At 56.8% G+C, this 10964-nt stretch overlaps 1 protein-coding gene across 1 annotated transcript in view; it reads right to left on the reverse strand.

Annotated features, from left to right (window-relative positions):
• The window catches only part of PKD1 (polycystic kidney disease 1 (autosomal dominant)), a 35096-nt gene that overhangs the window by 2593 nt on the left and 21539 nt on the right, over positions 1-10964 (reverse strand). The window contains exons 26-42 of the mRNA XM_008581692.1: positions 10241-10411; positions 10019-10162; positions 9724-9934; positions 9501-9627; positions 7906-8022; positions 7749-7798; positions 7321-7505; positions 7139-7211; positions 3199-3317; positions 2913-3118; positions 2642-2836; positions 2079-2218; positions 1193-1305; positions 771-921; positions 511-636; positions 197-371; positions 4-89 (exon numbers count right to left, since the gene is read on the reverse strand). Of these exons, the coding sequence (XP_008579914.1) occupies positions 4-89; positions 197-371; positions 511-636; positions 771-921; positions 1193-1305; positions 2079-2218; positions 2642-2836; positions 2913-3118; positions 3199-3317; positions 7139-7211; positions 7321-7505; positions 7749-7798; positions 7906-8022; positions 9501-9627; positions 9724-9934; positions 10019-10162; positions 10241-10411 (2389 nt within the window). The remainder of the gene's footprint in view (positions 1-3; positions 90-196; positions 372-510; positions 637-770; positions 922-1192; positions 1306-2078; positions 2219-2641; positions 2837-2912; positions 3119-3198; positions 3318-7138; positions 7212-7320; positions 7506-7748; positions 7799-7905; positions 8023-9500; positions 9628-9723; positions 9935-10018; positions 10163-10240; positions 10412-10964) is intronic.

Here is a 10964-nt window from a genome sequence, read left to right on the forward strand (position 1 = left end):
CCAGGCCGCGCAGCGCGTGCGCGCCCCTCCCTGCGCCAGGCACGAACCTCCGCCGCGGCAAAATGCAGCGCGAACAGCAGCAGGCACACCTGCGGGAGGCGCGGTCAGGGAGGCGGGCCGCAGAGTCCTGCGGGGGACGGGGGTACAGGGAGACCGGGTCGGGGGGTCGGGGGACCAGGCTGGGGTCGGGTCGTACCGCGGTGAGCAACGGCAGCGAGAGGCCCGCGCTGAGGCGCCGCAGCGCGAACGGGCGCACGCTGAGCGCGGGCGCGGCGCAGCCAGCTGCAGGGAACTCGAGGCGCAGCATGACGGCAGCGTGCAGCCCCACGGCCGGGCTGTAGCGCGTGAGCTCCACGAACACGGCGCGGCTCCTGCGCGGAGAGCGGGGGAGGAGCGCGTGAGGTGGGGCCGCCCGTCCAAGAGGCACAAGGGGCCACTCGGGGGCTGGAGCGGCCTGTGGGGCGGGCAGCGGCAGCGGAGAGAGAGGCACATCCACAGCCGGGCGCCCACCTGTTGTCCAGCCAGTGGTGCAGCTGCAGGAAACCCAGCCGCGCGCGGCTCTGCTCCAGGCTCAGGCCCAGTTCCTGCACGTAGCCCCCGCTGTCGTACACGGCGCAGTCGCCCCAGGACCAGGCGCTGCGGGAGAGCGGTGGTGCTTGAGCCGGTGCCCCCCCCCCCCCAGGAGCCATGGCTGGCTAGGGAGCGAGGGGCTCCTCTGGATGACTTTCCTCCCCGCCTGCAGGGAACCCCAGGGCCCGCCTTCTGCTCACCCCAGCAGGTCGGGCGCAGAGTAGGCCCACGTCTCGGAGCCGGAGCCGTTGTGGGCTATGCTCTCCCAACCAACACCATAGTCGCTGGTGCTGAAGCCACCTGCGGCTGAGCACATGTGCACCCCCGAGCCGGGAGGGTCTGGGTGGAGTGCTGAAATGCACAGGGGGCCAGGGCCAGGCCCAGGGGACAATCATAACTCAGACGGGAGCAATGTTTATCAGCTGGGCTGAGCTGCTCTGTACCATCTCTCTGAATCCTCCCAGCAACCCATAAAGTAGACATCAGGATTCTCCATTCCACAGAAAAGGGAATAGCACGAAGACAGGCTCACAGCTAGCTAGGAGAGCTGAAACTAGAACTCACTAAAGGATACTCTTTGCAAAGACAAGGATAAGTGTTGGGGTGACCCTCCCCAGCTCACCTTCCTGTAGCCGCACCTGCCGCAGCCGCGGGGGCCCCAGTTCTGGGCTGGACTGGTTCCCGTAGACATAGGGGAGCAGCACATGGGACATCCACGGCCAGAACTCGTCAGATCTGCCCACCGCAGACAGAGTCACACACTCATCCCTCAGCTTCCCCACACCCGACCAGGGGTAGGAGACCCACAGATGCTCACAAAGCACTGCTTACTGCAGCCCCAAGGGGACGAGGCTAGACCCTGGTCCTCAGCCTCGCCCTGCTGACGTTTTGGGGCAGGTAATTTTTTTTTAAAGATGACCGGTAGGCCAGCCCGGTGGCACACTGGATAGTGCGCCGCTTGGGAAGCGCGGCGGCGCTCCCGCCCAAGGGTTCGGATCCCACATACAGACCGGTTCCCGCTCACTGGCTGAGCGAGGCGCGGGAGCAACACCGAGGGTTGCGGTCCCGTTGCCGGTCCCGGTCCGGTGCGGGGGCGACACTGAGGGTTGCGATCCGTTGCCGGACACGGAAAAAGACAAAAAAAAAAAAATGACCGGTAGGGAGACCTTAACCCTCGGCTTGGTGTTGTCAGCACCACGCTCTCCCAAGTGAGTTAACCGGCCATCCCTTTATAGGGATCCGAACCCGTGGCCTTGGTGTCATCAGCACCACACTCTCCCAAGTGAGTCACGGGCCAGCCCCAGGGCAGGTAATTCTCTCTCATGGGCTGTACTGTGTACGCAGTATCTCTACCCACTAAATGCCAGTAGCATCTACTCCTATCCTGACAACTAAAAATGTATCTAGACATCTGCAAATGTCCTCTAGAGGTTGGGCTAGACTGGTCGGTGTCACTGCTGCCCTAGCCCAGCAGACAGACGAATATGTGGGTCCGGGGGCATCCATACCGGGTAATGGCCAGGAAGGCCTGGCTATCCAGCTCCTGCTTGATGGCGCTCTGCAGACGATAGGCGTGGCTATGGCATGAGGCGTCCCCGTAGTTGGCCAGCAGTATCACCAGTAGGAAAAGCATATACACCAGGAGGCTCTTGGAGACAGGGACAGCCCTTGGGTTAGCCTGATCCCAGCCCACAGTAACAGGGCAAGACTTCAGGACTGCCAGGCAGTAAAATGCCCCTGGCCAGGGTGCCTGACACTAGGAAACAAGAGCACAGACACTCCACCCGTGCCCCTACACACAATCCACTGAAGGCCAAGGCAGTAATGCTCGAGGCCCTACAAGGCCAGGCAGGAACAGGCATCTGAACTGGGTGCCAACAAGGACTGGGGGGCAGTAGGTGTAAGGGAGGGTGACAGGAGGGAGTCAGGGCAGGAGCTGTAGAGCCTGGAATGCTGCCAAAAGGCCTTCTGTGGTCAGGAAGAGGGAGGGACATGAAAGGTTCAGCAGAGTGCTAGCAGTAGGAGGAGATGGAGAGGGTACACTGGCCGCAGCATACTGTGCTGGGCTCACCCGCAGCATTCCGTGCAGCCTCTTGACCTTGCGGGCTTCCTCCTTCGCCAGGAAGAGGGCAAAGCCATGGGGTGGCCGCACGCGGGGCACGCGCTCGCTCACGGGTGTCACGGCTGGGCTCTCTACCAGGGTGTCATCTTCATCCGGGTGCAGCCGCTTGGCCACCAGTGAAAAGTAGAGAGCTTCCAGAAGGACCTGGGGTGGGAGGTGGCATCAGAGGGGCCAGCAAGTGCCAGAGACTGAGGCCCCACCCTCCTGGCAGCTCACTCACCTTAAGCGGCTCCCAGCCAAGGAAGGAGACCAGGAAGCTGCAGCTGCTTGAGAGGAGCCACATGACGCTCACACTGGGGGGGAAGCTGGCCCCAACCCACCCGGAGACCCCCACAGCTACAGCAACCAGGAGCAGGCTGAGCCCGTGGGCCAGAGAGGCACACCAGGAGGGCAGCAGTCGCTTCCGCAGACCCTCCATCACCAATCCTGGGGCACAGAGACAGACATATGACTGGCAGCCCAAAGAGAGGGGCTGGGAGGGGCGTCCTGGGCACATAGGAGCACACCTGTCCTGGAGGGCCTTGTTGCCTGGGGCTGTTCCCAGATCAGGCCTGAGCTGGGTGGCCCCTTCTCCCCCAGCCTCTGCAGCATCAGTGCCTCTGTCTTCTCCCCAAGGGTGCTGGACCTGAGGCACAGGGTGGGGGCCGTGAGTTCTTCCCATGCTCTCAGAAAGAGGGCAGTGGCATCCAGCCCATGCTCATCTGGCAGGGAAAGTTCCTTGAGCTTCTGCAGGCCCATGCCCGCCCACCCCCACCTGTGAAGACATGGAAGACCCAGGCCCAAACCACAGTGATGGTGGTGCCCGGAACTCAGGACACCACTGGTCACGCCAGGGGAAATAACCCACCCGGCTGTCAGGCCAAAGCTGAGTAGCAGCCACACCCCCTGCTTACAAGTCCATGGCCCATCACCTGGCTAGGGAGTCCTTGTCCTAAAAATCTCCCGTCCTGCTGCCACTCCAGCCATTGTCCTCATCTTTCAGGGCATGACTGGCAGCCTCCGCATGCTCCTCCTCACACCAGCAAACTGACTGGGTTTCAAGCCGGCCAAGCACACCTGGGCCTCACCCTCCTCTCCCCCTGGACAGACATTCTACAGAGGTCAGTGTACTCCCATGCAGTTCTGCAGCCTAAAATCAACTTTGGGGCAAGGGAATGTCCCTCTCTCAAATTCCAATAGTACACATGGCTCGAGGACCCAGAGACCTGTTTGTTCTTCAGGGAGATACTGGACCAAAGCATCGTGTCCCTGAGTCAGCATGCCATCCTGACCTTCCCAGTTGCAGAGCTGCTACAGAAAAAGGAGCTACAGAAGTGAGAGGAAATATGGGGATGAGAAGGAAGAGGAAAAGCCCAACTGTTCCATGTACTGACTGAGGAGAAAGTTCACACACTTGATGGCACCTGTGAATCTGTGCCCTGATCACGCCATAACCAAGGATGGTCCCAGATCCAAGTGTGTGCCCGCCTCTGAACTGCCTGGAATGTTGCTGTTTTTGTGTGTTTGCCAGAGAATAAGACACTATCATTTATCGAGGTGGGAGATAATAGAATAACGAGTGAATGGAGGTGAATTTTTCCTTGAAACTGACCTTTTTGATTATAAAAGTGGTAAAACATATTTGAAGAAAATAGAGTAAAAGTAGGAAGTAGATATTTAACACTAGCATTTCCATCGTATGAGGAACGGCACTGTTAACAGCTGCTCTAGTCCTTCTGTATGTGGACGTTTGTTATCCACGTGGATATAAACACAGATTACAATCAAACAGCATGACAGCATAGAACACACAGAATCTTACACTAGACTCTTAAGCTGCATGAAAACAAAGACTATCATTGCCTAACATTCGTGATTCCTTCAGTCATTCAAATATTTATTGATCCCCTACTAAATGCCTGGCGCTGCTACAGGCACTGGGGATACAACAGTGAAAGGAAGTCTCTGCACTTACAGTGTACATGTCGCACTGTCAGTACGAACAAGCTATTGTGCAGAACACAAGGTGAGACCTGGAGAGGCTGGCCTGTGTGTGTGCATGTGTGTGCGCACATGTGTGTGCACATGGCTACACCTTACTGCATCTATGTACGGGAGGCTCTGATCAGGTGACATCTGAGCAAAGACCTGAAGGGAGGAGAGCATGAGGACATCATCCTGGGGATAAGCAGCAGCCAAGAAGATGGAGGCAGATGGAGGGGGCACACAGCGGAGGGGACATGAGCAGCGCAGGGAGGGTAGCGGGGAGGTGGTGGCACCAGACTGCACAGCCGGGTGGAGCATTGTGAGGACTTAGGCTTGAACTCTCAGGGGTCCTGGGATGGCTAACAGTTGTGAGGGGCACCTCCAGGGATCCCCAGTGACACTTCCCTCCTGGCATCAGGCCCTTGTGTAGTCCCTTCCCAGAATAACCGAGATGAATGGGAAATGACAGTGTGTGACTAATGGGGCTGGGTCATAAAAGATACTGTGGCTTCTGCCTTGCTCTCTTGGATTGCTTGCTCTGGGGCATGCCAGCCACCAGGCTGGCATGATGCTTGAGCAGCCCTGTGGTGACATCTACTTGGGGAGGAAGGAAGGCCTCCTGCCACACTGTACCTGCCACCTGAGTTGTTTTAAGCTACACATTCTGGGGTAACCAGTTAGGCAGCAAGACATAACCAGTGCACCAGGAGGGCGGGGACGGGGTCGAAGGGAACAGGCTGTCTCTGGTGCAGGTGGAGCGTGAACAGTAGAGGAAGTGTGCAGCAGACAGCCCGCTGAGCAGGCCCTGGAATGGACCGGGCAGAAGACAATGTTTTGATGGAACCTACAGGTGCACATGGAGAGGTGGCCAGACTGCGTCTGGGAAGTAGCTGATAGAATTTGTTGAAGGCTTGCATGAGGAATGATACAAAGAGAAGAGTCAGGAATGAATCAAAGACTTCTGTCTTGGTCAGCTATAAGAGGGCATCTGCCATTGTCTGAGATGGGCATAACTGGGGGAGAAAGGAAAAATCTGGGGTGGGGAAGTCCAGCGCTCTGATGCTGTGAAGTCTGAGCAGCCGCGGGACACCCAGGTGGTGCTGCGGCTGTGCAGGCAGGTGGATGTCTGAACCTGGGTTTCAGGAAGAGCTTTGGGCTGGACATATTTGGGGGTGATCAGGTTATAATTACTACAACTTTTTTTTTTTGTCTTTTTCATGACCAGTAAGGGAATCGCAACCCTTGGTGTGGTGTCGCCCGCACTGCGCTCAGCCAGTGAGCACACTGGCCAGTCCTATATAGGATCCGAACCCACGGAGGGAGCGTCGCTGCGCTCCCAGCGCTGCACTCTCCCCAGTGCACCACGGGGCCGGCCCTATAATTACTACCCCAGTACTTCCCCATATTATAGATTTTTTAACTCAACTGGCAACTTCTTCATAAAGATGCCTCGTGTCAAGGTTGTCTGCCTTTGTAAAATGATCCAGGAAGCTTTCCCTTTTTCCCTGTGTTCTGGGACAGTTCATATCTCAGTAATTTCTGGTTGCTTGAAAATCGGAAGAGTTCAAAGGAATGAGAATGTGGATATTAACATAGAAGCAGATGAGAAAAGTATAAGGTAATTCTATGTGACTCTTTGTTACTAAGTTGGAAAACAGCCAAGACGTTGAGACGTTCTTAAAAATATGGATAACCAGGGCCGGCCTGGTGGCGCACTGGAGAGTACGCCGCTTGGGAGCGCAGCAGCACTCCCGCTGAGGGTTCGGATCCCATGTGGAGACTGGTTCCCGCTCACTGGCTGAGCGCAGTGCGGGCGCAACACCGAGGGTTGCGATCCCGTTGCTGGTCCCCAGTACGGGCGCGACACCGAGGGTTGCGATCCCGTTACCCGTCAGTAAAAAAGACAAAAAGGAAAAAAAAATATATGAATAACCAAAAAGATCTCAAAAAGAAAAAAAAAAAAATAGGGTATTTCAAAACCTGCCCATGATTTCTCACTATTCTGAGACCAAAATCAAAATTTTCCTCCCAGGGCCAGCCTGTGGCTGACATGGGAGAATGTGGTGCTGATAACACCAAGGCCATGGGTTCAGATCACTATACAGGGATGGCCAGTTCACTCACTTGGGAGAGCATTGTGCTGACAACACCAAGCCAAGGGTTAAGATCCCCTTACCAGTCATCTTTAAAAAAAACAAAAATTTTCCTCCCCACGCTGGTTGCCTTTCACTCCTCAAAGGCTCCGAGATCCTGCTTCCTCCCTAAAGGGAAGGTCCCCAGGCCGTGGGTGATCACCTGAGGTGCTTTCCACAGAGGAAAAACCAGGGCTCAGAGCAACGTGTTCTCAGCCCAGAGCCAGAGGGAGCCCCCACCCCGCCCCACTCAGGGAGCAGGGCCTGGGCTCCTGGCTACCCCAGCCATCATACCCCAGCCCCTCCCCCAGGATTTCCCCTCTCCCCCCACCGAAAACCAGGTACTCACAAGCCAGTGAGCAGGTCCGTTTCTCTTTGTGTGTCCTGGGTGGGGGCCAGTACCTGCTGGATCAGGTCTTCATCTGGAGGAAGCAGGACATGTTAGGGAGTGGGGGGTCCTGCAACTCAGGGGCCCCTCAGGGCCTTTGCTCACCTGAGTTTGGAGCCTTCCTCCTCCCAGTCCCAACTCACCTGACGCTGAAAAGTATTTGGCAGGGGAGGAGGGGCTGACCAGGGAGAGACCATCGTCCTCTGGGCCCAGCAAGCGGCCTGTCCGGCCCTGTGCCAGCCGCTGCAGGGTGCTGCCCACGATGGATGGGTCACTGAGCAGATCTGGCCAACTGAGCGTGCCTTCGCTGGAAGGCCAGCACACCAGGCTGTAGTGATATAGGTCAGCAAGGGGAGCCCAGGGGGACATGTCTGCACACACACAGACACAGCAAGCATCACATGAGGACACATGGGGCTTCTGAGCAAACCCATTCCCAAGAGAGCATGTAACAACACAGCTGGCCAGTGCTGGACAAGGACACGCCACGCAGCCCAGACACCCACAACACACCACACACGAGAAGCAGCTGACCTACACCAAGGCTCACGTTTTCTCTAGGGAACCCCACCTTTTAGAGTCATCCAGAAACAAGTCACTTTTCATTTGTGCAGCGAAGGCCTGTTGGGAAATGCAGAGCACGCCTCAGGGTCGACTGCCGAGGCTGCAGGATCCACCCAGCCCAGGCAGGGCTAGAGCCTGTCCCTGGGCCCCAATGGAGCCCTCACCTCAGCACGGAGGCCAGACAGTGTGAGGAAGGAGCTGTCCAGTCCAGAGGAGTCCAGGTAGCTGTCGATGTCCAGCACCTGCTGTCCTGCGGGGGTGGGGCTCAGGCCCCCAGCCACCTGCAGGCAGAGGGCAGCTGGTCAGCAGGAGCCAGCTCTGGCCTTTGCTCAGGGCAGGCATGAGAAGCTACCTCCTGAGCAGACAGGGCTAGATCAGTGCTGTCCAAGACAGTGTTCTAGAACAATGGACAGGGGCCGGCCCGGTGGCGCACTGCTACGGTGCTCCGCTTGGGAGTGTGGCGGCGCTCCCGCCGAGGGTTCGGATCCCACATACAGACCGGTTCCCGCTCACTGGCTGAGCGAGGTGCGGGTGCAGCACTGAGGGTTGCGATCCCGTTGCCGGTCCCGGTCCGGTACGGGCACGACACTGAGGGTTGCGATCCGTTGCCGGACACGAAAAAAGACAAAAAGGAAAAAAAAAAAAAATAGAACAATGGACAGGTTCTGTATCTGTCCATCACTGCAGCACCAAGGCACATGCTGTTACTGAGTGCGTGCAACATGGCCAGGGCATCTGGGACACTGAATTTTCAATTTTATTTCACTTTAATTAATTTAAATATAAACATAAGTGGCCACGTACAGCTCGTGGTTACTGTATTGAACTCCTGGGATGAATCCTAGGCCATGGTGTAACCCTCTTCTATGTGTTGTTGTATTCAGTTTGTTAGTGTACTGTTGGGAGCTTTGCATGTATATTGCATTTTCCTGTGATGACCTTGCAGGGTGATGCTGCCTCAAGGAACGAGTTGGGAAGTGCTCCCTCCTCTTGTATATTCTGGGAAGAGTTTGTGAAGGGCTGGTGTTAATTCTTGAACTGTTTGGTAGAATTCACTAGTGAAGCCATGTGGGCCTGGGCTTTTCTTTGCGGGAAGTTTTAAAATTACTAATTTAACCTCTTTACTTGCTATGGGTCTACTGAGATTTTTCTATTCCTCTTGAGTGAGTTTTGGTAGCTTGTGTATTTCTAGCAATGTGTCTGTTTCTCCTGAGTCGCCTGGCATGTTGCTGGATAGCCGTTCGTGGTATTTATTCCCTAGTAGGCCTGTTAATTTTTTTTAAGGTCGGGGAATGATGTTCTCTCTTTCATTCACCATTTTGGCAATTTCAATCTTTTTTTTTCCCTTCCCCTGGTTAGTCCAGCTGAAGGCTTGTCAATATTGTTGGCCTTTTCAAAGTTCCAGCTTTTGGTTCACTGATTTTTGCCCCTTTGTTTTTGTTTTTTTTTTCCTTTTTGTCTTTATTCGTGACTGGTAACGGGATCGCAACCCTCAGTGTCACGCCCGTACCGCGACCGGCAACAGGATTGCAACCCTCGGTGTCGCGCCCGCACCGCGCTCAACCAGTGAGCGGACCGGTCTCTATATGGGATCCGAACCCTCGGCGGGAGCGCCACCACACTCCCAAGTGCCGCACTCTACCGAGTGCGCCACCGGGCCGGCCCGATTTCTCCCCCTTTGGCTGCCATACTAGACAACACAGCCCTCAGCGGCGATGCTCCACCCCCAGAGTACCAGGGTCCCCCAGCCCCAGCCCACCTTGCTCCGGGACATCCGGAAGAGGAACAGGATAGCCAGGTAGACAGGATAGACAACCACACTGGACACCAGGCCGATGGCCACTGTGTCAGCACTCAGTGGGATCAGACTGGACACAGGCCCGGTGCTGTGTGGTAGAGAGGAGAGACCCAGGCCAGGTGAGGCTAGAGGGAGCAGGAGGAGTCGGGCAGGGGAGGCCATCCTGACTCCCATGGGCACCCACCTGTAGGTGGTATCTCCCACAACACCGTACCACACGGCATTGGCACCCAGGAAGAGGCAGAAGAGGAGGACACAGCAGGTGGCCCTCTGGACGCGGGTGAAGCGGCTGCGGGGCTGCCGGTCCCATATGGAGAGCCAGATGTGCTTGTCAAAGAAGCCACGCTGCAGCTCAGCCACGAGGAGGCGCCGGAACTGCCACAGGGCCACATCATCTGGGGAAAGGGCACAGGAGGGGCTGCAGGAGGCCAAGTTGCAGGCCCCCTCCAGCCCACCCCAGGCAGTAGACAGGGCCTCACTTGCAGCCAGCACCTCCTTTTCCACCAGACCCCCGTTGTCCTCTGTCTCCACTGACAGCCAGTCGTTGACCAAGAAGAAGGTGCTGCGGGCGTTCTGCAGGTCCCTGACAATGACATGCTGCAGGAACCAGGCGGGGCTGAGTCCTGCAAAGGAGGTGGGGGCTGGGTTAGGGCTGCAGGGCGCTGGGGGCGGGAGGGTTGGCGATGGCACCCACCCCAGACCTTTGTTGTCATGCCACACTCGGATTTTCCAAACACTGCCCAGGCTGCGTGGGGTGGCGATCTGGAAGACGTCCAGGCTGTTGCGGTGGAAGGCTCTGTCCCCGTCCAGGTGCCGGTGGCCGCTCCGGCTGTCTACCCCATACAGCATGATGCCTACATGGGCCGTGGTACCTGGAGGAGGGAAGGAGAGCGGCAGAACTCTGGCTTTGCTGCCCACCAAATACATAACCCCAGGCTTCACACCCTTCATTCATTCAACAAGTAACTACAGGTAGTCCTTGCTTTGCCCAGTTTCGACATGCACGAGTTTCAGTTGCCTCAGTTTGTTAAACAAACACCAACCCCACCAACACAACTGGAAGTTCAGTTACCACGTGTGCTAGCTGTGAGTTACTGCAAGAAGCATGACCTGGCTGTGTGCTCCTAGCGCACCAATCACCATGTAGAGATGCTTGTCATGATCAGTGCCCGTCACCACACACGCACAGACTGCAAAGCATCTAGCTGTGCCACCTCCTTCTTTCTCAGTGATAAACCCATCTGAGTGTTTTTAAAAACGGCTCACAAGGGCTGGCCCGGTGGCGCACTGAATAGTGCGCCGCTTGGGAAGCGCGGCGGCGCTCCCGCCCGAGGGTTTGGATCCCACATACAGACCGGTTCCTGCTCGCTGGCTGAGCAAGGCGCGGGAGCAGCACCGAGGGTTGCAATCCCGTTGCCGGTCCCC

This window comes from Galeopterus variegatus, unplaced genomic scaffold (assembly GCF_000696425.1).
Source record: "Galeopterus variegatus unplaced genomic scaffold, G_variegatus-3.0.2 Scaffold92, whole genome shotgun sequence".
NCBI lineage: Eukaryota > Metazoa > Chordata > Mammalia > Dermoptera > Cynocephalidae > Galeopterus > Galeopterus variegatus.